Here is a 25,626-nt window from a genome sequence, read left to right on the forward strand (position 1 = left end):
TCATCCTGTAACTCCTCTTCCTGTTACTCATCCTGTAACTCCCCCTCCTATTACTCATCCTGTAACTCCTCTTCCTGTTACTCATCCTGTAACTCCTCTTCCTGTCACTCATCCTGTAACTCCTCCTCCTGTTACTCATCCTGTAACTCCTCTTCCTGTTACTCATCCTGTAACTCCTCCTCCTGTTACTCATCCTGTAACTCCTCTTCCTGTTACTCATCCTGTAACTCCCCCTCCTATTACTCATCCTGTAACTCCTCTTCCTGTTACTCATCCTGTAACTCCTCCTCCTGTTACTCATCCTGTAACTCCTCTTCCTGTTACTCGTCCTGTAACTCCCCCTCCTGTTACTCGTCCTGTAACTCCCCCTCCTGTTACACACCCTGTAACTCCTCCTCCTGTTACTCATCCTGTAACTCCCTCTCCTATTACTCACCCTGTAACTCCTCTTCCTGTTACTCATCCTGTAACTCCTCCTTCTGTTACTCATCCTGTAACTCCTCCTCCTGTTACTCATCCTGTAACTCCCCCTCCTGTTACTCGTCCTGTAACTCCTCCTCCTGTAACTCCTTCTCCTGTTATGCATCCTGTAACTCCTCCTCCTGTTGCTCATCGTTTTGTCATTACCCAAGCAGCCACCCATCCCGGACGTTCTCTCTTCCACCTTCTTCCATCGGGAAAAAGATACAAATTTCTGAGGTCATGTACCGATCAACTCAAGAACAGCCTGCTGCCATCAGACTTTTGAATGGACCTCCCTTATATTAAGTTAATCTCTGCATCCTAGTTGCGACTGTAACATTACATTCTGCACCCTCTCCTTTCCTTCTCCCTTTTGTGTTCTATGAATGATATGCTTACCTGTGTAGTGCCCAAGAAACAAAACATTTCACTGTATCCCAACACATGTGACAATAATAACTCAAATCAAATAAGCCATTCGCCATCCTGACTTGGAAATATATTGCTGTTCCGCACTGTCGCTGGGTCAAAATCCTGGAATTCCCTCCCTAACAATGCTGTGGTGCATCTACATCACATGGACAGCAGCAGTTCGAAAAGGTAGTTCACCTCTATCTTCATAAGGGGCTATTAGGGATAGTCTAGCCAGGGATGCCCACATCCCGTAAATTAACTTTTAAAGAGCCTTGTTCTCTCATAACCACTAAAGATGGTCAAACTCACAGGTGGTTATTACCTATGGCCTACCCTCAGCCTCTCACTGCTCTGAAGCACCCTGTTCCCTCAGTGATGTTTACTAAATTTATTCGACCCTGCACCCCCTCGGAGATCCAACTCCCACATCGCTACAACATCACCCAGGAGCACTCTAACTAGCTGCAAACAAGGAACTCTCCAGTAACCAGCACAAGTGGTGGCAGAGAATGCTAATTTTGGGGGGGTGGGGGACAGATTGTGATTGGAGGATCAGTGAGCATGTGCAGAGAGAGAGGCCGGTCAAAAACAGGGAGAGCTATGATTGGATGCTCAATGAGTTCCAGAGAAGGCTGTGATTGGACGATCAGGCAGCACCTGGGTGGTGAGGTGCAGAAGAAGGGGAAGCTATGATTGGTGGATCAGCGTGTGGAAAGGGGAAAGGGAGGTTTTGATTGGTGGATCAATGAGCAGGGAGTTGATGGGATTGCTGTGAGTCACATTAATGAGTTTGCCTCAAAGAGAAATTAACTTTTCAAATCACTGGGGTAGCCTACCTGGGCACCGTGTAGGTGCACAAGGATTACACTCCGGAGTCAGAGCAATAAAGGGGGCAGTGACCTCCAGGAACATGTCTCAGCTCAAGTCATTTTTAGAGATTTCTACGGGCGTTTTTTACTGAATTTGTTGACATTATTTGTCCCCTTGCCTATTCTGCCAAAGAAGCATCAACACTGATTGATGCACCCCGGGACATAAACTTTTAACAAAATAAAACAACTGTTGCATTCTTTGAACTTGTTAATAAATTTCACCCCATCCAGGATTATTGTCAGGGCGGGGGCTAGCTTGGATAACTGCATGGCGTTATGGGGATAAGGTCTGGCTGGGATTGTGGCCGGTGCACACTCGAGTTGAATGGCTTCCTTCTGTACTGTATGATTAGAAATCATAGAAATCCTACAGTGCAGAAGGAGGCTTTTCGGCCCATCAAGTCTGTACCGACTACAATCCCACCCAGGCCCTACCCCCATATTCACCTGCAAATCCCTCTAACCTAAACACCTCACGTCTCTAAGGGGCAATTTTTAAGCATGGCCAATCAACCCAACCCACACATCTTTGGACTGTGGGAGGAAACCGGAGCATCCGGAGGAAACCCGCACAGACACAACGAGAATGTCTAGACTCCACACAGACAGTGGCCCAAACCAGGAATTGAACCCAGGTCCCTGGAGCTGTGAAGCAGCAGTGCTAACCACCATGCTACCCTGCCATGGGAGCTGGCTGCAGCTTCAAGGCTGCAAACCTCGGGGTCCTTGTGCATGAGTCGAAAAAACCCAGCCTGCAGGTGCAGCAGGTGGTCAGGAAGGCGAATGGGATGCTGGCCTTCATAGCGAGGGGGATTGAATATAAAAGTAGGGAGGTCTTGCTGCAGCTGTATAGGGCATTGGTGAGGCCGCAGCTGGAGTACTGTGTGCAGTTTTGGGCGCCGCACTTACGCAAGGATATTTTGGCCTTGGAGGGAGTGCAGAGGAGGTTTACTAGGCTGATACCGGAGTTGAGGGGGTTGAGCTATGAGGAGAGGCTGAATAAACTGGGCTTGTACTCGTTAGAGTTTAGAAGAATGAGGGGAGATCTCATTGAGACGTATAAGATGATGAATGGGATGGATAGGATAGAGGTGGAGAGACTCTTCCCGCTCAAAAAAGACAGTAGGACTAGGGGGCACAGCCTCAAGATAAAGGGGGGGCGGTTTAGAACGGAGTTGAGGAGGAACTTCTTCACTCAAAGGGTGGTGAATCTCTGGAATTCTCTGCCCGTTGAAGTGGTGGAGGCTGCCTCGCTAAATATTTTCAAGACGCGGGTTGATGGGTTTTTGATAAGAGAGGGGATTAAGGGTTATGGGGAGAAAGCGGGAAAGTGGAACTGAGCAGCGACAGATCAGCCATGATCTTATTGAATGGCGGGGCAGGCTTGAAGGGCCAGATGGCCTACTCCTCCTATTTCTTATGTTCTTATGTAAACCTGTGTATAACCTTTACCTGTGAATAAACATGTTGCTGATTTTCCCTTGGTTGATGAACAAGAATTATTACAGCTCAATTAAATCTCTGTGTAGTTTCAGCTCAGTTTTTTGCCATGCCCGCCTGCCAACTCTTGTCACCCTAGGTGACCCCCTAGGAGTTTCACCAGCCTTGCTCACCATCCTCATCACTGACCATACTGATGTGGATGTTGAGCAATAAGAGCATTAGATTCCCTAGGGATGAAGCGGCTGGATAAAAAAGTTTATTTTACCCGTGTCACAAGTAGGCTTACATTAAAACTGCAATGAAGTTACTGTGAAAATCCCCTAGTAGCCACACTCCAACGCCTGTTTGGGTACACTGAGGGACAATTTAGCATGGCCAGTGCACCTAACCAGCATGTCTATTGGATTGTGGGAGGAAACCAGAGCACCTGGAAGAAACCCACGCAGACATGGGGTACAGACTCCACACAGAGAGTGACCCAAGCTGGGAATTGAGATTGGTTCCCTGGGTGCAGTGAGACAGCAATGCTAGCCACTGTGCCACCATGTCACCCAATGTGATGACTCTTAAAATGAAACCTCCAGGGAAATGTCCAACCATAAGATCTGATCTTAGAATCCAAGTTAGACTGCCACTTTAACTTGATGGGGGAGGGGTGAGGGGTGTGTAGTATAAGAGGGGGGAGGGTGTTTTTGGCTGGAGGTGGGTGAGAATTGTGTGTCTTCACAATCAAAATTTAGGAGGGCTAGTGGTATTATCACTAGACTAGTAATCCAGAGATTTAGGGTGATGCTCTGAGCATTGAAGAATCCCACCATAGCAGATGGTGGTATGTGAATTCAATAAAAATCTAGTCCACTGATGACCATAAAACTATTGTCAATTGTCCTGATAACCGATCTGGTTCTCTTTAGAGAACTACACGTGACTCCAGACTCACAGCAATGTGGTTGACTCTTAAGTGCCCCTTGAATTGCCTAACAAACTATTTGGTTCAAGGGTAATTAGAGATTGGCAATAAATGTTGATCCAGCCAACAATGCCTGTATCCCATGAATGAGTTAGGAAAAAGCCTAGCTGTACTTACAAGCCTCCCACCCATTGACTCATTCCACACTTCTTGCTGCCTTGGAAAAGCAGCCAGTAAAATCAAGAACCCCACGCACCCTGGACATACTCTCTTCCACCTTCTTCTGTCGGGACAAATATACAAAAGTCTGAGGTCATCTAGCAACCGACTCAAGAACAGCTTCTTCCCTGCTGCCATAAGACTTTTGAATAGCCTACCTTATATTCTGTTTATCTTAATATAAGATATAAGGTGGCACAGTGGTTAGCACTGCTGCCTCATAGTGCTGGGGAGTGGGATTCAATTCCTGGCTTGGGTCACTGTCTGTGTGGGGTTTGCATGTCCTCCCACAATCTGAAAAATGTACTGGTCAGGTGGATTGGCCTATCTAAATTCTCCCTCAGTGTACCTGAATAAGCGCTGAAGTTTGGACACAAGGGGATTTTCACAGTAACTTCATTGCAGTATTAATTTACAGTAAGAAGTCTCACAACACCAGGTTAAAGTCCGACAGGTTTATTTGGAATCACAGCTTCAGAGTGCCACTCTTTCACTCATCTGGTGAAGGACCAGTGCTCCAAAAGCTCGTAATTTCAAATTAATCTGGTGTTGTGAGACTTTTTAATGTGCCCACCCCAGTCCAATGCCAGGATCTCCACCTCAGTGTTAATGTAAGCCTACTTGTGACCAATAAATAAACTTTCTCTACACCCTAGCTATGACTGTAACACTACATTCTGCACCTTTGTTCCTTCTCTAAGAATAGTACGCTTTGTCTGTATAGCATGCAAGAAGCAATGCTTTTCACTGTATCCCAATACATGTGACAATAATAAATCAAATTGAATCAATCTCAATTTAAATACATAATATTTAATATTCATAATATAAAATAATATTTAAACATTCAATACACAAAGAGTTGAAGAAATAGGAGAGCAGAAACTGGAGGAAAGCTATGAAATATTTGATTGAAAATAGGATGAAAAATTCAGATTGCAGGCATATGCAGATGGGTGAAGATCTGTGGGGCAGTGAGAGGTGAGAGGCTGGTCCTGGAGTGTGTATGTTTTGTGGAGGCGGGGTGGGGGGTAGTTCCCTTGTTGATAACCAAGTTCACTTCATTTCACCGGTTACAAGAGGGAGTTACTGAAATGCAGAGGGAGCCAATCCCCTTTGGCTGGCTCCTCCATGCCCTCGACGCGTCAAAAGGCTTTTTTTTGTGTTGCTTCAGAGATTTATGAGGCGTCTCTGGTGTGTTTCAAACTGCCGGCTGTTAACCACAACACAAAATCCCTTATCAATCACTGGGGCATCACCCCCCCACCTCTTTCAATTGAAGTTCTACCCCTCCCCCCCCACCCCTCCGGTTTGACCACGTTGATGAGAGGCTGTAAAGTCTGGAGACTTACCCCTTGGACTGGAGTTTGTAACTTCGGGGGTCAGTAAGGGAATTCATAATAGGAGCAATCCGCCATGGCCAATTCGGGGTTTCAGCTGCTTGGCTATTTCTTGGCGCTGGGTGGATGGGTCGGGATTATTTCCACCACAGCTCTACCCCAGTGGAAACAATCTTCCTATGCCGGGGATGCGATAATCACTGCCGTGGGGCTGTACGAGGGTCTCTGGATGTCCTGCGCCTCCCAAAGCACCGGGCAAGTTCAGTGCAAAGTGTATGACTCCTTGTTGCTGTTGGACGGTGAGTTACAGGAGCAGAAGGATAAAGGTTGACACGGCTTGCATTGTAGACGGTACTGACCCGCTGACTGTGTAATCTGTTTTTGCTTTGATACCCACAATGAAATTCAATCAATGAAATTGACAAGTGGGGGGGCTTCCAGACTTAAAATGGAAATTGACAGGGGAGGGGGCGGGTGGTGGGGGGGTCTGTGGAGTGAACTGTGAAGTTGAACAATCAAACGACAAAGTGCCTTTTCTGTTTTGCTTATGATTTCTTGAGTAACTTTACCCACCTGCTATTAAGCTGATCTTTCTCTATAACCCTAGCTATGACTGTAACACTACATTCTGCACTCTCTCCTTCTCTATGAACGGTATACTTTGCCTGTACAGTTTATTTATTAGTGTCACAAGTAGGCTTATATTAACACTGTAATGAAGTTACTGTGAAAATGTATAGCGGGCAAGAAACAATACTTTTCACTGTATTGATACATGTGACAATAATAAATCAAACCAAAAAATCGAATTAAAAAAAAAGTTAAATGGGAAGAGTTCGTTGCAAAAGTTTTGGCATATGTTTATTTGTCTCACCGTTGCAAAGTTTGCTTAGGGAGAGAGGAGAGGGCGATGCCTTTGCTAAACCGATTAGAAACAGACCTTTTGTTTTGTTTCATTCCCTGGACAAGAGTTGCAAACTTTCCTGAAGCTTTTTAGAAAGTTTGATCCCTCGCTGGGAGCAACGAGAAATCATAGGGGGATTATATATAAAGCATTGTATTTGTATTTATAAGGCGTTTTAATTATAAAGCGTGGCATTTGCACTTTTTTGGAGTCTTTCATTTAATTGTTGAAAGTATTGGAGAGGGATTTTTTTTAAGAAGGGCTGGTTGAGAACTTGCCCAATCTGTTAATGAAGAGAATGTGAGGTCTGACTCCCAGTGAAAGGAGATGGGGCGGTTGGATGTGATAAAGCTTTATAATAAAACCCCATCCACAGTTGGCAACTCGACACAACAGCTACAGAATGGATTCCCAATAATCTTAAAATCCAATTTAGATTGCAAGCTGGAGAGGCGACATTCTGAAACATGGAAGGGTGTTGGGGGAGTGTTTTTGGTTAGAGGTGGGTGGAGGAAAAGTAAGCAAAAAAATACACCCGCAGATTTTTGACTGGCACAGAGGCGATGGGCCAAAGGGCCTTTTCTGTGCTGTATGTTCCTATGCTGGAAAACTGGGGGTAAAAAAAAAGCAGGACTAGCAGCATCTGTGAAGGGAGAAACACAGTTAATGTTTCAGGTAAATGATTTTTGTTTTGAAAGTTCAGTTCACTCTCTGCTCAAACGCCACCTGACCTGCTGAGTATTTTCAGAACATTTGCCGGTTGTCACATGTACCTGTCCCCACGCCCCCCCCCCCCAATCTTCACCCATTGAAATTTGACTCTGAGATACACTAAAGGTGGGTTTGCAAATTGAAGTTCAGAAAAGCACATCACCCCGAATGATCAAACAAAATATAGGTCTAAATCTTTTCAAATCAACAGTATTCCACACTTTCTTTTTAGTAGTTCTGATCTTCAAGTGTTCAGAAGGGAGCCTCCTACCGTTGGAACAAAATTCCTAATTGTAAAATTGAAATAAAATGTGAGAGAGTTACATTTTTTAAGAAATGTGTGATGGGAGTTTGATGGTTTTACGAAAGGTTATTTCCAGCACCTATTGAACTGGTGGACATTGTGTGGTGAATTTAAATGAATTCCTGATGTGTCTGGATAAGAGCTGAATGCTACATTGTTACTGATTTCCCCCTCTGTGCCTTTTCCCATTTGCAGCCCATATCCAGGCGTCCCGGGCCCTGATGATTGTCTCCGTTGTCCTTGGCTTTATTGGCATCATTGTTAGTGTCGTGGGAATGAAGTGCACTAAAGTCGGAGACAATAACCCCCTCACCAAAAGCAGGGTTGCCGTCTCAGGAGGGGTGCTTTTTCTCATGGCTGGTGAGTTTAAAGTTTACTTTTTGTATCTATATCGCGTTATTAAAAAGGGACTTGCTGCACCAGAAGCATTGACTAAGTTGTCAGTTTTCCCTGAGTGTGCTGATGCCCTGGGTGTGTTTCTAACTGTGTAAAGATTGCTGGACTCGTGAATTTGAACAACTCTGAATGGTCTAAGCTGATTTACATTGTCATTGCGCTGATTTGTTTATCTGCATTCGATGGGACTCTATTATTCAAAGCAGCCTCTCTTTCCTCTCCCTGCTTTCCCGCTTGTGTGTAAAATTAAGACTTATCGCGTTGTCCCCAACTCCAACACAGAACCACAAAACTGTGGACCTCTGGACTTGCTTCAGTCTTTCATCCCTCCTACAATCTGAAAGCTTTTAAAATTACGGTCACTAACAATAACTGAATTAACTCAACACTTTCCTTACTCTTTTAAACTTGCTGATGTCCTGTACTGTGAGACTTGGGTTCATTACTGTAAATCATTGGTTTGCAGCCTTACATAACTTTCAGTTGATCTTTCTCTACACCCTAGCTATGACTGTAACACTACATTTTGCACCCTCTCCGATCCTTCTGTACGAACGGTATGCTTTGTCTGTATAGAGCGCAAGAAACAATACTTTTCATTGTATACTAATACATAGAGTCATAGAGGTTTACAGCATGGAAACAGGCCCTTTGGCCAACTTGTCCATGCCATTTTTTAAACCCCTAAGCTAATCCCAATTGCCCACATTTGGCCCATATCTCTCTACACCCATCTTATCCATGTAACTACCTAAATGCTTTTTAAAAGACAAAATTGTACCCGCCTTTACTACTACCTCTGGCATCTTGTTCCAGACACTCATCGTCCTGTGTGCGAATAAATTGCCCCCTGGACACTTTTGTATCTCTCCCCTCTCACCTCAAATCTATGCCCTCTAGTTTTAGACTCCCCTACATTGGGAAAAGATATTGACTACGTAGCTGATCTGTGCTCCTCATTTTATAGATCTCTATCGGATCACCCCTCAGCCTTCTACGCCCCAGAGGAAACAGTCCCAGTCTATCCAGCTTCTCCTTATAACTCAAACCATCAAGTCCCAGTCGCATCCTAGTATACCTTGTCTGCACTCTTTCTAGTTTAGTAATATCATTTCTATAATAGGGTGACCAAAGATGCACACAGTATTCCAAGTGTGGCCGTACCAATGTTTTGTACAACTTCAAGAAGACGTCCCAACTCCTGTATTCAGTATTCTGACCAATGAAACCAAGCATGCCAAATGCCTTCTTCACCACTCTGTTCACCTGTGATTCTACTTTCAAGGAGTTATGAACATGTATCCCTAGATGTCTTTGTTCTGTACCTCTCCCCAGTGCCTTACCATTAGCTGAGTAAGCCCTGTTCTGGTTCAATCTACCAGAATCCATCACTTTGCATTTATCTAAATTAAACTCCATCTGCCATTCGTCAGCCCATGGCCCGATTGATTAAGATCCTGTTGCAATCGGAGATAACTTTCTGCACTTTCCACAATGCCAGCAATCTTAGTGTCATCTGCAAACTTACTATATATTATACATGCCTCCTATATTCTTATCCAAATCATTAACATAAATGACAAATAACAGTGGACCCAGCACTGATCCCTGAGGCATTCCACTGGTCACAGGCCTCCAGTTTGAAAAACAACTCTCTACAACCACTTTCTGGCTTCTGTCAAGAAGCCAATTTTGTGTCCATTTAGACACCTCACCCTGGATCCCGTGAGACTTAACCTTATGTAACAACCTACCATGCGGTACCTTGTCAAAGGCCTTGCTAAAGTACTTGTAAACAACATCAACTGTACTGCCCTCATCTACCTTCTTGGTTACCCCTTCAAAAAACTCAATCAAATTCGTGAGGCATGATTTTCCACTCACAAAGCCGTGCTGCTCGTCCCTAATCAGTCCTTGCATCTCTAAATCCCTGTAGATCCTGTCTCTCAAAATACTTTCCATCAATTTACCCATCACAGATGTGAGGCTCACTGGCCTGTAGTTCCCAGGCTTTTCCCTGCAGCCCTTTTTAAACAAAGGCACAACATTTGCACTCTCCAATCTTCAGGTACCTCACCCATGACTATCAATGATTCAAATATCTCGGCTAGGGGACCCACAATTTTCTCCCTAGCCTCCCACAATGTCCTGGGATACACTTCATCAGGTCCCAGGGATTTATCTACCCTGATGCGCTTTAAGACTTCCAGCACCTCCTTCTCTGTAATATGTACACTCCTCAAGACATCAATATTTATATCCCCAAGTTCCCTAACATCCATTCTTTTTTCAACAGTAAATACTGATGAGAAATATTCATTTAGGATCTCACCCGTCTCTTGTGGGTCCGGACACAGATGACCTTGTTGATCCTTAAGAGGCCCGACTCTCTCCCTTGTTACTCTTTTGCCCTTTATGATTTGTAGAAGCTCTTTGCATTCTCCTTTGCCTTATCTGCCAAAACAATCTCGTGTCCCCTTTTTGTCCTTCTGATTTTTCTCTTAACTCTACTCCTATATCCTCTGTAGTCTTCATGGGATTCACTTGATCCCAGTTGCTAAGCATGTCATGTGTCTCTTTCTTCTTCTTGATCAGGGCCTCAATATCCCATGTCACATGTGACAATAAATCAAATCCAATAGACATTATTGATGCTCACCCTTAATATTTAAAGGCCATTCATTGTAGCCGTGACTCAGTGGGTTGTACGCTTGCCCCTGAGTTGCAAAGCTGTCAGTTCAAGCCCTCTCCAGGACTTGACCAAAAAGATCAAGGCTGACGAGTACAGTCCCCAGTTTGTGTGTGTGTGTGTGTGTGTGTGGGGGGGGGGGGTGAGAGTCCCTCCAGTACAAACCCTCAGTTGGCAGAGTACAGGGGTGACCCCCCAGTACAGCCCCCAGGTGGTGGAGTGGAGGGGGGGGGGGGTGACCCTCCACTACAGCCCCCAGTTAGCGGGGGGGTGGGGGGGGGGGGGGGGGAGCGGGTACAGCCATCAGTTATTTGGCGGGTTGGGGAGGTGGTGACCCTCCAGTACAGCCCTCAGTTGATGCTGGAATAGGGGTGGGGGGTGACCCTACTGTACAGCCTCTAGTTGACGGGGGAGATTACCCTCCAATACAGCCCCCAGTTGACATTACTCCATGAAGGAGCCTTGGTTATTAGTGTTGCCAGACTGTTCATCCCTGGGAGCTATGGTTGATCTGGATCTTACCGAGGTTTATCCATGTGGATTTGCCAGCAAGGCCAGGAGTTGGGAGGTCAGAATACTCCCCCTTTCTAACCAGAGGACAGGGGAGGGCAACTCCATCGCCTGTACCAGTTTAGCTGGGAATGTCAAGCTCATCAGGGACTGAAGCTGGGATCTTTAACCTGGGACCTGGGAGGTGCTGGCATGGTGGCACAGTGGTTAGCACTGCTGCCTCACAGCTCCAGGGACCCGAGTTCGATTACCGGCTTGGTCCAGTGTCTGCATGTTCCCCCCATGTCTGTGTGGGTTTCCTCAGGGTGTTCTGGTTTCCTCCCACAGTCCGAAAGACATGTTAAATCCTCCCTCAGTGTACATGAACAGATGCCAGAGTGTGGCGACCTGGGGTTTTCACAGTGATATCATTGCAGTGTTAATGTAAGCCTACTTGTGGCAATAATAAATAAATAAACCTTTATGATCTGTGCAGTGCATCTGAGCAACCCAGGTGTGTGTCTCTGGTCAGAAGATAAATGAGTTGTCTCAGTTCAGCTGTCCAATGCTGCTGTATTGACATGTTTTCATCCAGGGTAGGCTGAAATGTGCTAATTGGTCACATGTTTGCCGTTGACTCAATGCCTGACTCAAAACTGACTCCTGCCTATTGTCTATTCCACAGGTCTATGCACTCTGGTGGCAGTATCCTGGTATGCAACTAAAGTTTCAAACGAGTTCTTTGACCCTTTAACACCAGTCAATGCAAGGTACAGAGCAGCTGGTCAGCACTGGGGGCCAGTGGGTTGCTCAGATGGGATATTTCAGTTTTTATTTTTGACACTGGCGTGGGTTTCGCCCAGGTACAGAAGCAGGAGGGGAAATGTGATGTTAATGTAACAAACTTTGGGCGTCATGGTGGTTAGCGCTGTTGCCTCACAGCGCAAGGGACCCGGTTCAATTCCAGCCTCGGGTCACTGTCTGTGGAGTTTGCACATTCCCTCTGCATGTGTTTCCTCCGGGTGCTCCAGTTTCCTCCCACACCCCAAAGATATGCAGGTTAAGTGGATTGGCCATGCAAAATTACCGGTTGGTGTCAGGAAGGTTAGTAGGGTAAATACATGGGGTTATGGGATAAGGCTTGGGTGGGATTGTTGTCGGTGCAGGTTTGATGGACTCAATGGCCTCCTTCTGCACTGTAGGGATTCTGTGATTTTAGCCGGGCAAGGGTTAGGGTTGTCAACTTTCGTTAGATTTATTCCTAGTGGTTTTACTTTGTGTCCTCGTTCCTCCAACTGTCCTGTCCAGTCAAGAAAACTCCCTATCACTAATATATTTATAAATAATGGATGTAACTCTTCAAAGATGAGGAGCATTTATTAATTCCATAGAATACCTGCAGTGCAAAAGAAGGCCATTCAGCCCATCAAGTCTGCAACTTTCCCTAACCCAAACCTCTATCCTATTCCTTTAACCCCATGCATTTACCTTAATTTAACCCACACATCTTTGGACACTAAAGGGCAATTTGGCACAACCAAACCACCTAACCTGCACACCTTTGGAGTGTGGGAGGAAACCCACAGAGGCACAGAGAGAACGTATGAACTCCACACCGACAGTCACCCAAGGCCGGAATTGATCCTGGGTCCCTGGTGTTGCGAAGCAGCAGTGCTAACCACTGTGTCACCTGGCCACCTTTTCTCTGGTAGCTCAAAGGACCTCATTTCTTTAGCCCCGGGAGACTCCAGGACACAAGCCTGGAGGGTTGGCAACCCGAGGTTGTGCCAAGTTGGTTACTCTTGACCCAGCTAGTCGCTTGGGCCCAAACAATCGATCTCAGCACTCCTCCACTGGGGGAATGGGATTGCCACATCTGTTACTGATTCCTCCTTGAATGTGTGTGTGGCTGCTGGCTGAGAGATGGCCCACAGTGCAATGGCCTGCAGTCTGGAAATCCATGTCTGGACTCATGTGTAAAGAATAGGCTTTTGGAGAGGGTGCAGAGGGGAAACTTAGTCTGAGTTTGTAATTAAGAGCACGGAGAGAGAAAAATGGTGGGTGTGTGGGGGGGTGGAGGGGAAGAGGTAACAGTCAGTGAAAAAAATACTGTTAACTTTAAAAATTTATCCTCAGAAATAAATGCTATTGGAGGACCCAGCCATCTAATTTTTTAATAAAGTTTTTATTTTAGCAGATGTAAATCTTTTCTTAAAGTAAAACAGAAGATTAGTGAGGTCTAAGTGCTTGCTTTGGCTGATGGATGGCACACTGTGAACTTTGACCTCTTCCTTGTTGCAGGTATGAATTTGGTTCGGCCCTGTTTGTGGGTTGGGCAGCCGCGAGCCTCACCATCCTGGGAGGGTCCTTCCTCTGCTGTTCCTGTCCAAACGAAGAGAGGAGGGGCCAGATGTACTACAGATCCTCTCAACCATCCACTGTCAAAGAGTACGTCTGAAATACAACTCGCATCAAACACAAACCTCACACCCCAGAGCTTGGCTTAAAACTGGGCCTTGTCCAGCAGTGTCCCAGCAGGCTACGGCAATGGAGGATTAATCGGCAGAATATTGTTCCCAGAAAATTAAGAGGGACCTCATAGTGCCAGTTAAAAATGTCATGCATTTTTAAAATTTTCTTCAAGGTTTTCCATTTATTAATTATAAAAATATTGGAGATGACGGACTGTTAAATAAGCAGCGTCTCTTCATTTTCTAATTGGCTTTGGAAAATGGGGCGCTCTGCTGATTGACAGTTCCAGTGACCGATGCTGGCAGTGAAAGTGGGGGGCTGGAGATGGACGAACAAGGGGGGGGGGTCTGTGGCATGAGGGGGGCAGGGGAGAAGGTGGTGGAACGATGCGGGGGGGGAGGGCTTTGGCTGGGGGGATGACAAGTGTGTGGTTACTTGGAGGTGGAAAGTCATGTGATGGACACAGTCAGCCAGAGTTAGCAATAATCAAAATGATTGAAATTTTAACACTAACCACCTAATGAAATGGCTGAATAAGTTCAAATTATCATTCTTGCTATTTTGATACTTAAACAAAACCCACTGCAGTGAAACTAGAAATGATGCCAGATGCGTGTCTGCAATGATGTGGAGATAAAGAACAAAGAAAATTACAGCACAGGAACAGGCCCTTCGGCCCTCCAAGCCTGCACCGACCATGCTGCCCGACTGAACTGAAACCCCCTACACTTCCGGGGACCATATCCCTCTATTCCCATCCTATTCATGTATTTGCTTGCATTGGATGGGGTGGGCACAGTAAGAAGTCTCACAACACCAGGTTAAAGTCCAACAGTTTTATTTGGAATCACGAGCTTTCAGAGCGCTGCTCCTTCCTCAGGTGAGTCAGTAACTTTCCAAGGCTCATTCAACAGTAGCGTTCAAACTTCAACCACTATCTCCCAGAAAAACAAGGGCAGCACGGTGACACCGTGCTTAGCACTGATGCCTCACTCACCTGATGAAGGAGCCTGAGCCTCCAAAAGTTAGTGCTGCCAAATGAACCTGTTGGACTTTAACCGGATGTCGTGAGACTTCTTACTGTGCTTACCCCAGTCCAACGCCGGCATCTCCACATCGTGCCTCACAGCACCAGGGACCTGGGTTCAGTTCCTGGCTTGGGTCATTGTCTGTCTGGAATCTGCACATCCTCCCCGTGTCTGCGTGGGTTTCCTCTGGCTGCTCCGGTTTCCTCCCACAGTCCGAAAGACATGCTGGTTAGATGCAATGGCCATGCTAAATTCTCCCTCAGTGTACCCGAACAAGCGACTAGTGGATTTTCACAGTAACATCATTGCAGTGTTAATGTAGGCCTACTTGTGACACTAACAAAATAAACTTTATAAAAGGTAACACCAACACCCTCCAAGCCACACACCACCCTTGGAAATATATCACTGTTTTTTCACTGTTGCTGGGTCAAAATTCTGGAACTCCCTTCCTAACAGCACTGTGGGTGTACGTACACGGACTGCAGGGGTTAAAGCAACTTACCATCAACTGTGCAAGATCTAGGCAAGGGCAATAAATGCCGACCTTACCACTGACACCGGCAAGACATTGAATGGATAAAAGAAGCGTATCAACTCATCCATACATCTTACTCCTTTTTTTAACTGATATGCCTCAAAGTTCTCCTATGGGTGCTGCCTCACCTTTGGGTTCAGCTCCAAGTGTGCTAGTTGTTGCCTGGGCAACTCACTGAACCAGCCACTTGAGGCTTGGACAACGATTGCCACCATGTTACAAAAACACTTTGTGTAACTGATGCTAACCCTGTCCTTACCCAGTGTCAGCGCCCCTGTACTTTCTGGCTGGCCTTGTTGGATTCCTGTGTGGAGAAGGTGTCCTGCTGGATTTTTCTACTCTCTGGACACAGAGCTGTTGAGTTTACCAAATTTATCCAAATTATACCCAATGAGAGCTCGTGCTTTCTGCGATTGTAGGGTTAACTAAGGCTAGTGAATCCCATCGTGATGGCTTGGAAAATTGAATTGAGCTCAAGAAATCTGGAAATAAAAGTAAAATAAATGTAGTCCCTGAGGGGAACAGATAGGCGAGTGTCATGAACCTACTTCCTCTTGTTTAGGAGTGTGACAGCATAATCTAAAAATTAGAGCCAGCTATTGAGGTATCTTTCTCAAATGACAGTTGATGCTGGATTAGCTGGATCAGCATGGTGGCTCAGTGTTTAGCACTGTTACCTCACATCGCCAGAGACCTGGGTTCAATTCTGGTCTCGGGTCACCGTCTGTGTGGAGTTTGCACGTTCTCCCCACATCTGCATGGGTTTCCTCTGGGTGCTGTGGTTTCCTCCCACAGTCAAAAGACGTGCTGATCTGGTGGATTGGCCGTGCTAAATTGCTCTTTAGTGTCCCAAGATGTGCAGGTTAGGTGGATTGGCCATGCTAAATTCTCCTTTGGTGTCCCAAGAAGTACTGGTTTGATGGATTGGCCATAGTAAATCACTTCTTAGGGTGGGATTTTCCAGCCACACTCACCCCAAGGGAAATCCCTCCTGAGGTCAATGGACAGTGGCTCGGTCCACCTCTCCTGCTATGGTTCCTGTGGTGGGCGGCATGGGAAAATTCCGCCTTTAGTGTCCAAAGGTGTGCAGGTTTGATGGATTGGCCTTGCTAAATGACCCCTTACTGCCCAAGGATGTGTAGGTTCGGTGGATTAGCCACGATAAATGTCAGAGGTTATGGGGATAGGGCAAGAGTTGGGCTTAGGTAAGACACTCTTTGAGAATGTTGGTGCAGACATGAAGGGCTAAAGTGAAGTTAAAGCTCATTTATAAGACATAAGGCTTACACTAACACTGTAATGAAGTTAGTGTGAAAACCCCCTTGTCACCACACTCCAGCACATGTTCGGGTCAGTGCACCTAACCAACATGACTTACAGACTGTGGGAGGAAACCGGAGCACCTAGAGGAAACCCATACAGATACGGGGAGAACATGCATCTTCACACAGACAGTGACCACCCCCCCCCACCCCGGCCCTCCAAGCTGGAATTGAACACAGGTCCTTGGCACTGTGAGGCAGCAGTGCTAACCACTGAGCAATGGTCTCCTGCACTGCCAGGTGACAGGATGGAAACAGGCCATTTGGCCCCATCAGGTTTGTGTTGGTGTTAGTGTTTTACATGAACTATCTAGTCTAATCCCAGTCCGCTTGCTGTTCACCCTCCGTCCATGCAGAAACTTGTTTTGCTTTGGAGTTTAGAAGGTAGAGGGATGGAAATGTAAATTGGAGTATAAGATGATAGAAAGGATCCTTGTAGTGCAGATGGAGAGAGTGCAAGCTTCAATAATGAAACCAGGAGCGAGGGCACATCTTCTGTGAGGTAGCAGAGGGAGATTTAGCCTGTGTGCTGAATGTTTAGGACTAATTTACAAGGCTGAAGCTGTGAATGTATCCCTGTTACTGACAATGTATTTCTGCTTTAAACTCCAGGTCAAATTTTAAGAAAACGACACCTCTCAAGGGGGAGCAGTATTTGTAGCAGCGCATTGTGATTCTGAAACATCACAAATGTCTTTGAGTTCTTCACATGAGCATTCTGTTTTTTATATAAACAAAACACAAATGATTGTAAAGCTCCGTGCCTTTACTGAGGAAGTGCTTAGACTCTAGGGCAATGTGCAGGACACCGTGTTGTAGCTCAGACCCACTCCATCCCCATGGTTGCTTATGTATGGGTCTGGTATTAGAACTCAGTTGTACATATATTCTCTGATTATATAAGATTGTATTTTCATGCGTACTGAATGTTGTTAATTCAGCTGTTGTAATGGATGCTGATGTGTTTTCTTTTAATAAAGGTGAGCTAAACGTGTCTCGGTATTTATTTGAAGGTAGAATGGGAAAGAAAGGAAGCAATTGTGTCTATTCAGCACAGGGGCTAGTGTATGTGGCCCCCGCCATCATGGCCTGTTTTTAGCAGGGTGGGTGGGGAAGGGGCATGTAAAATAAGGTGGGTGCCAGCCAACTCCACCATCCTCCCACCCCCACCCCTACAACATGGATAGGTGGGCATGAGCCAAAGCTGGCAGCCAGCCTGGTCGTCATATGTAAATATTGGGTCCACCCCACCATTCAATCATGGCTGATACTTTTCTCATCCCTATTTTCCTGCCTTTTCCCCATAGTTCCTGATCCCCTTGAGCCAATTGGTCCTAATATGCTGCTTTTGCCATAGCACGGTTGGCCTGGGCATTCGGGCACTAGTGGGCAAGTCTTTTTAAACGGGAAAGAGGGAGGGATACTGTCTTCAAGCTTCTTTGCGTATGGGGTGGGCAGTCCTGCCTAACATAGCCCCCTTCCTTACTGCATGCTCACCAAAACCCAGTGCCCCCCCCTGCCCAAACCGCCCCCCCATACACAATACTCCGGTCTGCCCCAGGATCCATTGCGCCGTCATCTTGGGCTCACTCGCTCAGCCCTGCCCATTGATGACCTGGGCATCATTGGCACTGTTGATCAATCAAGTTGACAAGCTCTCTGCCCCCCATTCAGACATGGCCCTACATGTCTCACAGTCATGAATCATTTCTCCATGGCTGTCATATAAACAAACTAAATTGTGCAATGCAGAGGGCAAGAGGGTTGGTGAGTAGAGGGACCTGGGTGTCCTTGTCCATGAATCACAAATAGCCTGCAGGTGCAGCAGCTAATCAGAAAGGCAAACAGAAGGAGCGGGACAGTAGTGAGTACTGCTGCGTCACATCTCCAGGGACTTGGGTTTGATTCCTTGAGTCGTTGTCTGTGTGGAGTATGCACATTCTCCCTGTGTCTCTGTGGGTTTTCTCCATGTTCTCCAATCTCCTCCCACAATCCAAAGATGTACAGGATAGGTTGATTGGCCAAACTAAATTGCCCCTTAGTGTCCCGGCTTGTGTAGGTTAGAGGGATGACTGGGGTAAATATAGAATCATAGAATCCTACATTGTAGAAGGAGACCATTCAGCCCATCAAATGTGCACCAACCACAATTCCATCCAGGCCATAACCCCATGCATTTACCCAAGCTAGTTCCCCTGACACTAACGGCAATTTAGCATGGCCAATCCACCCAACCCACACATCTTTGGATTGTGGGAGGAAACCAGAGCACCTGGAGGAAACCCATGTAGACATGGTGAGAATATGCAAACTCCACACAGGCAGTGACCCATGATGGGAATTGAACCCAGGTCCCTGGTGCTGTGAGGCAGCAGTGCTAACAACCGTGCCACCATGCAGCCCATGGTAGGACCTGGGTGGGATTGTTGTCGGTGCAGACTCAATGGGCTGAATGGCCTCTTCCTGCATTGCAGGGATTCTATGATTCTAAAGTTGGCTTTTATTGCAGGGGAGATAGAATATAAATGTAGGGAATTCTTGTGACAACTATACAGGACATTAGTGGAACCCATACCTAGAGTGTTGTGAGCAGTTTTGATCACCTTACACAAGGAGGTGCACGGAACAGAGATAGTTGGGATGAGATTTACTAGGCTGATTCCTGGGATGATGGGGTTTGTCTTATGAGGAAAGGTCAAGAAGGTCAGGCCTCCTTCAAGTTGAGAAGAATGAGAGCTGACGCCATGGAAACAAGGTAGATGCTGAATGGATGTTTTCCCACTGGGGGGGGACTCCAAAACTAGGGAGCACAGTTTCAAAATAAGGGGTCTTCTATTTCAAGTGAAGATGAGGAAGAATTTATTGAAGGGGTTGTGGGGGTGGAGGGGGGGCCGGGGGGGGTTGGGGGGGAAACGGCAGGGGGCAGGAGGGATCAAAGTAAATTTCAGGCCACAATTAGATCAGCCATGATCTCAGTTACCAGCAGAGTTCACTCGAGGGACTGAATGGCTGACTCCTGCTCCTATTTCTTATTTCTATTTGATCTAATTAATGTTAGTTGAGGGAAAAATATAAACCAGGGGTTCTACCAACTCTTCCTCTCATAGGGATCTTGTATGTGCACCTAAAAGGGGGCACCAGTTTTGCATCTTACCGGAATTAGAATCTCTGCCAATGAAGTACCTCCTTGCCACAGCACTAGAATTTGATATTAGATTAGTGCAAAGAGGTGTCTTTGTAGTTTCCCCCAGAGAGACACATAACCTAGACACAAAGCAAATAAATAAGACCAAAAGACATAGGGGTAGAATTAGGCCACTCTGCCCATTGGGTCTGCTCTGCCATTCAATCATGGCTAATATTTTTCTCATCCCCGTTCTCCTGCCTTTTCCCCATAACTCCTGATCCCTTTATTAATCAAGAACCTATCTATCTCTATCTTGAAGACACTCAGTGACCTGGCCTCCACAGCCTTCTGCGGCAAAGAGTTCCACAGATTCACCACTCTCTGGCTGAAGAAATTCCTCCTCATCCCTGTTTTAGAGGATCGTCTCTTTAGCCTGAGATTGTGCCCTCTGGTTCTAGTTTTTCCTACTAGTGGAAACATCCTCTCCACGTCCACTCTATCCAGGCCTCGCAGTATCCTGTAAGTTTCAATAATATCCCCCCTCATCCTTCTAAACTCCAATGAGTACAAACCCAGAGTCCTCAACCGTTCCTCATACGACAAGCTCTTCATTCCAGGGATCATTCTTGTGAAACTCCCCTGGATCCTTTCCAAGGTCAGCACATCCTTCCTTAGATATGGAGCCCAAAACTGCTCACAATATTCCAAATGAGACCTGACCAGAGCTTTATACAGCCTCAGAAGTACATCCCTGCTCTTGTATTCTAGCCCTCTTGACATGAATGCTAAATGGGTCAGAAGTAGAACATAGATCAGTACAGGTCCTTCGGCCCTCAATGTTGTGCAGAGCTATGTCCAAACTCAAGATCAAGCTATCCCACTCCCTATCATTCTGCAGGAATTGAGTGTAAATGACCATCATCCATCCACTGATCAAGTCCCCAACACACAGATATAAATCTTCTCCAATTGCATTGGTTTAGGTAAAGGAGTTCATAGAGGGGGTGGGGGGGGAGGGGGACAAAGTTGAGGGGGTGCCTCAACATACAGAAGGTAGGATTTTCTGGCCGTGCACACCCCAAAACTGGGAAATCCCGCCTGAAGTCATGGACCTTTGCATGGCTCCCCCCACCCCTTCCCATCCACTATGATTCCCGGCAGGAAGGACAGGAAAATATCCCCCAGAGTTTGTGTTTCCTTATTGTCTGTGATCAAAGTATTTTTATGGTGAAATTGATGTGGTTTCCTACCTTCGGAGCAGTTTAAGCGCAATTTAAATCATTTCTGGCAGCAAGCGTTTGGAGAATTTAAAACAAAGAGGATTATTTATTAACACATATTTTCCCCAGAGGTTAAAACATAATGTTTTCTTGCATACTATTGTAGACACAAAGATTAGGACAGTTGGAGAAAAAAACAGTACTATTACCGTCTGGTATTATTCCAGTCTTTCCCATAGCAGGCCTGTAGTTCCTTAGGTGAATTGATGCTGTAGCTGGAATAGAGGTATTATAAGGCAGAAAATTCTCAGTAAGCTGCAAGGTTTCTTGCAATTAAATTGATAGGAAATCAGTTCCAAGGCAAACTTGAATTTGGGACAAGTTGAGGAGGAATTTTCCCTCACTTTTAAGGTCTTGCTGTTTCACTTTGGTTGCATGGTAGGTGGTTCAATGGTTTTTTAAGATGGTGTTGCTCTTAGTTCTTCTATATCTAAATAGCTTCTGCTTTTTTTTGAAAAAAGAGTAGGCAAAAACATGGCTACCTTAATCACGTTACCAGTTATGAGTTCAAAGTCCTTCTTTCATATCCTGTGCTTCAATCTTTCACGTTTAAAATTTATTTATTATTTATTAGTGTCATAGGTAGGCTTACATTAACACAGCAATTAAGTTATTGTGAAAATCCCCTAGTTGCCACACTCTGGCGCCTGTTCTGGTTCACTGAGGGAGAATTTAGTATGGTCAATACACCTAACCAGTGACTCTTTTGAACTGTGGAGGAAACCGGAGCACCCAGAGAAAACCCACACAGACATGGGGAGAATGTGCAGACTCCACACAGTCAGTGACCCAAGACAGGAATTGAACCCAGCTCCCTGGCGCTGTGAGGCAGCATTGCTAACCACTATGTAAGTTAACGTTTTTGTCTTTTTATTCCGGAGGTGGAGGTCCACCTCGTTGTCAAACGAGGGGCATGCACACGGTGGGCCGTGCATGGGCTGCTCTTGGAGGTTCCAGGAGTGGCCTAGTACTTCGTGTCGGTGTGTGTGCTTGATCCTGGACCGGTAGAAGGGCGCCGCAACAGCTCGGTGACTAGCACTGCTAGCTGTGCACATGCATAGATTTGGGCCTGTGTCTGTGGGAGTTTGCGCATTCTCCCTGTGGTTGCGTGGGTTTCCTCCGGGCGCTCCGGTTTCCTCCCACACCCCAAAGATGTGCTCTTAGGCTGATTAGTTTACTAAATTGACACTATTCTCCCCTGAATCTGGCTAAGTTAGGGGTTCCATTCGTAGACACGCAGGGTAGAATAGGTGTAGGGTGATGCGGCGGCGCGGGCTCGTTGGGCCGAAGGGCCTGTTTCCCATGCTGGGTTGTTCTTTGTTCTTTGTTCCTCTTTGTTCTATGTCACCGTGCCTCTGTGCTGAGGGCTTTTGTGACAGTCATGGGGCAGGATTTTCCACCACCGTCGCCCCAAAGCCAGAAAATTCCACCTGAGGTCAACGGACCTTTCCAAGGTCTGTCCCTCACCCCCTATGACTCCAATGATGGGCAGAATGTCAAATTTGGCCCCATGGTTGCTCAAATTGAATGACCCTATTCAATCAAATTACCCATTTGAATGCATTTTAAAAAAGACATTGGGTGCGATCTTACTATCCATCCACACCTCGTTCCCACTGCAGTGAAGTTGGAGAATTTAGTACCCAGCAAATCTCCATTCACTGCAATGCAATGTGAAAATCCCACTGGTGTGAATGGCTGTAACAGTTTGGCATTAAGTTTTGATGTTTCTGTTGTTCAGGGTGGGGTAGGGGGAGCAGAAACATTATTCAACTGATATGTAGTAGAACTCTAAAGTGACAGTAGGCTGCACCTCTGAGTAAGCATTGTTTGATTGACAGCTCAGGCTCGCTGATCTCTGCTGTCAATTTCACAACATATACACAAGGTGAAGTGGTTTCCAGTGTTTGTGTTTTTTGTTATATTTTAAAACTCTAGATGATTGGCAATTTTATGGCCCTCTAAGTGAAAATGCTTTCTTTAACATAATAGAGTGATGTGAATGATTGTTTTATATATTTTTTTACTATCACCAGTGGGTTCATTTGTTCTATAAAGTACATAGTGAGCCAAAGGGCATACAAGTACATAGCTGGACATTGGGTAGAAGAAGGGCCATAGTACAAGTATCATCGGTGGCATTGGAGGAAAAATGGGCCCTAGGGGTTGGAATATCTTGGCATAGGGACCATGAGGGGTCATGGGAGATGGATGAGGGTGAGAGCTTGGCATGGAAGCATGAGAAGGACCTTTTTGAACTTATCATTTAAAAGGTTTCCTTGTGCAGACTGAAGTCCATGAGTCCTCTGAGGGGCTTTGCAGTGTGACCTTTTTAAAACCTGGCCTGATTGCAGGGGGAGTAGGACATGCCTTTCTCCACAATGGAGCTGGCCAGGTCGGGAATGCAGCTGTAGGCTTTTGTAAGGAATCAGCCCACACTCTTTACATCCCAAATTCACAGAGCATGGAAATGAGCAGGGAATCCCAGAATCCAGACCTATCTGCCATTTTTAAAGGCTCCTGAGTCATCCTGAAACATTGAAAATCCCGGTCAGTGTGTGTATGATGCATGCGAATAATAGTTTAATAAGTAGAACCTGAATGTTTTACACTTAAAGAAATGATGTACAGTTTGCTTTAGCAATCCTCAGACTCCAATTGTTGATACTGATTCATAACCATTCTAAGTTCAGTTGCGTCTCAATGAGGTGGGGAGAATACTCAGGTGTAACTATCAATCAGCAAATTGACACAGCTTTGGATCAAACTTCTGGAGAGATTGTTCTGTAGAGGAAATGCCAATGTTTAAATCCTGACCCAGAGAGAACGATACAGAATAGCACATCTCAGAGTCGCAGAATTGTTAAAGTGCAGAAGGAGGCCATTTGGCCCATCACGTCTGCCCCAGCTCTCCAAATGAGCAATATGACTTAGTGCCATTCCCCTGCCTTTTCCTTGCACCCCTGAACATTGTTTCTATTCAACTTTAGGCAAAGTAGTGAAAGGTACCAAAAAAAAGGTTTCCAGAAAATTTCCATTTCAAAAGTTTCATTCAATATATTAGAACTTTAAGAAGTTCTCTCAATGAAAAAGTGCGCCGTTTTGAACTGTATTATGGTGCAGGCAGGACCCAGGGTTAAATCATAGTCTGTGCCAATTGAACAAAGGTATGATGGGGGTTCATGTCTCTGATCGTGGATGGTCACTCATAATGAAGACAATATGGAACAATCTTGTGGATGAAGTGTGGGCTTGGCTGGACAGCCAGTGAGATGCTCAGGCCGCCTTGCTTCGGGAAGGCCTGCTGCATTTTGTTCCACTCAGGCGGCAGACAGGCCAGTGGTGAGCTTTCCCTTGGGATCAATGACCCAACTGGCCAAATAAAGGTCAGTGGCCCTATTGAATGGTAATGTCACTGGGGAGGTGGTGCCTGTTGTTGGTACTACACCCACCCGAGGCTTCGCATCTTTGCGGAATCCAAAGCCACAAGTGAGTGATGGTGGGGGCAGGATTGTGGGATGGGGGTCACCTGTGAGGGGGATGTTGGCAGATGGGGAAAAGGGTTGGTTTTCTTCTGCTTTCCCCTTCCTTCCTGATGCTCAGTCCCTCAATCTGGTACTGAGGGGCAGGCTCGAAGGGCTAGATGGCCTACTCCTGCTCCTATTTCTTATGTTCTTATGAGTGCCTTTAAACAATGGAACTATCCAGCCCCCAGCAGCCCATAGGCAATCCTACATAGGTTTGCCTATTGTACATCCCACAAGGGGATCCCTGCGTTCAACTGCTGGTGATAGCAGGATGAGGCCTTTAAGGCCTTAATTGGCGGTTCTGGGGAGGGGAAGGCTGTCGATGGGCCTTCCTGTTGTAGGCTGAGAAGAGATGCCCACTCACCACACTCCCACCTGTGGGTGGTATGGTGGCACAGTGGGCAGCATGATGACATAATGGGAGGCACGGTGGCACAGTGGTTAGCACTGCTGCCCCACAGCCCCAGAGACCCGGGTTTGATTTTTGGTTTGGGTCACTGTCTGCGTGGAGTTTGCACATCCTCCCTCTGTCTGTGCGGGTTTCCTCCGAGTGCTCCGGTTCCCTCCCACAGTCCAAAGATGTGTGGGTTAGGTGGATTGGCCATGCTAAGTTGCCCGTTAGAGTCAGGGGGACGAGCTGGGGTAAATACATGGGGTTATAAGGATGTAGCCTGGGTGGGATTGTGGTTGGTGCAGACTCAATGGGCCGAATGGCCTCCTTCTGCACTGTATGATTCTATGATTAGATGTCCCCCTCCCACCAAAAGCCCAAGAGGGGAAGAAAACTAGATTTCACCCTGTGTGTCTCTGGGGACAATAGGGCAGAATCTGAGGCAACTTCCCACTGACAATGTAGTTGAAGTGACCATTTGGTAGGTACAAGGGGCTGGTTCTCAACCCTGGGGCTACAATCTAGTGAGTGGGTAGAGGAGGGGGAGGGATTGGGGAGAAGGGAGAAGGAAAGTAGCAGAATAGTGTCGGAGTGAGGTGACAAGTTGAAATGTTTATAGGCTTAGCGGCGAAAAAGCTGCCACAATGAGTGAAAGCTAAAACCCTACTAAACAGTGCATAAATATTCAAATGAAAGGGAAATAGTTGAGGGACTGCCTGGATTTTTCCAGCTCTGACCAGCTGTCATATGAAAAGTTCCGGTCGCACATTTAATTTTTACGAGCCTCT

General features: G+C 46.2%; 1 protein-coding gene across 1 annotated transcript; it reads left to right on the plus strand.

Moving 5' to 3' along the window:
* The first annotated feature begins 5,455 nt into the window (after nt 1–5,455).
* On the plus strand, nt 5,456–17,507 carry LOC145360060 (claudin-19-like). Its single transcript, XM_080214983.1, has 5 exons — nt 5,456–5,959; nt 7,775–7,939; nt 11,839–11,923; nt 13,455–13,601; nt 17,126–17,507. The coding sequence occupies exons 1-5, from the start codon at nt 5,737–5,739 to the stop codon at nt 17,172–17,174; spliced, it is 669 nt and encodes a 222-aa protein (XP_080071109.1). The 5' UTR covers nt 5,456–5,736; the 3' UTR covers nt 17,175–17,507.
* The last annotated feature ends 8,119 nt before the right edge of the window (nt 17,508–25,626 follow it).

This window comes from Carcharhinus amblyrhynchos, chromosome 30, assembly GCF_965287045.1.
Source record: "Carcharhinus amblyrhynchos chromosome 30, sCarAmb.v2.hapA, whole genome shotgun sequence".
NCBI lineage: Eukaryota > Metazoa > Chordata > Chondrichthyes > Carcharhiniformes > Carcharhinidae > Carcharhinus > Carcharhinus amblyrhynchos.

Bases quoted from the DNA above. Each gene is read 5' to 3' on its own strand.
- LOC145360060 (XM_080214983.1), top strand. From the start codon at position 5,737: ATGGCCAATTCGGGGTTTCAGCTGCTTGGCTATTTCTTGGCGCTGGGT. The intron at 11,924-13,454 runs GTACAGAGCAGC...TCCTTGTTGCAG, and splicing joins TTAACACCAGTCAATGCAAG to GTATGAATTTGGTTCGGCCC. The intron at 13,602-17,125 runs GTACGTCTGAAA...TTTAAACTCCAG, and splicing joins CAACCATCCACTGTCAAAGA to GTCAAATTTTAAGAAAACGA.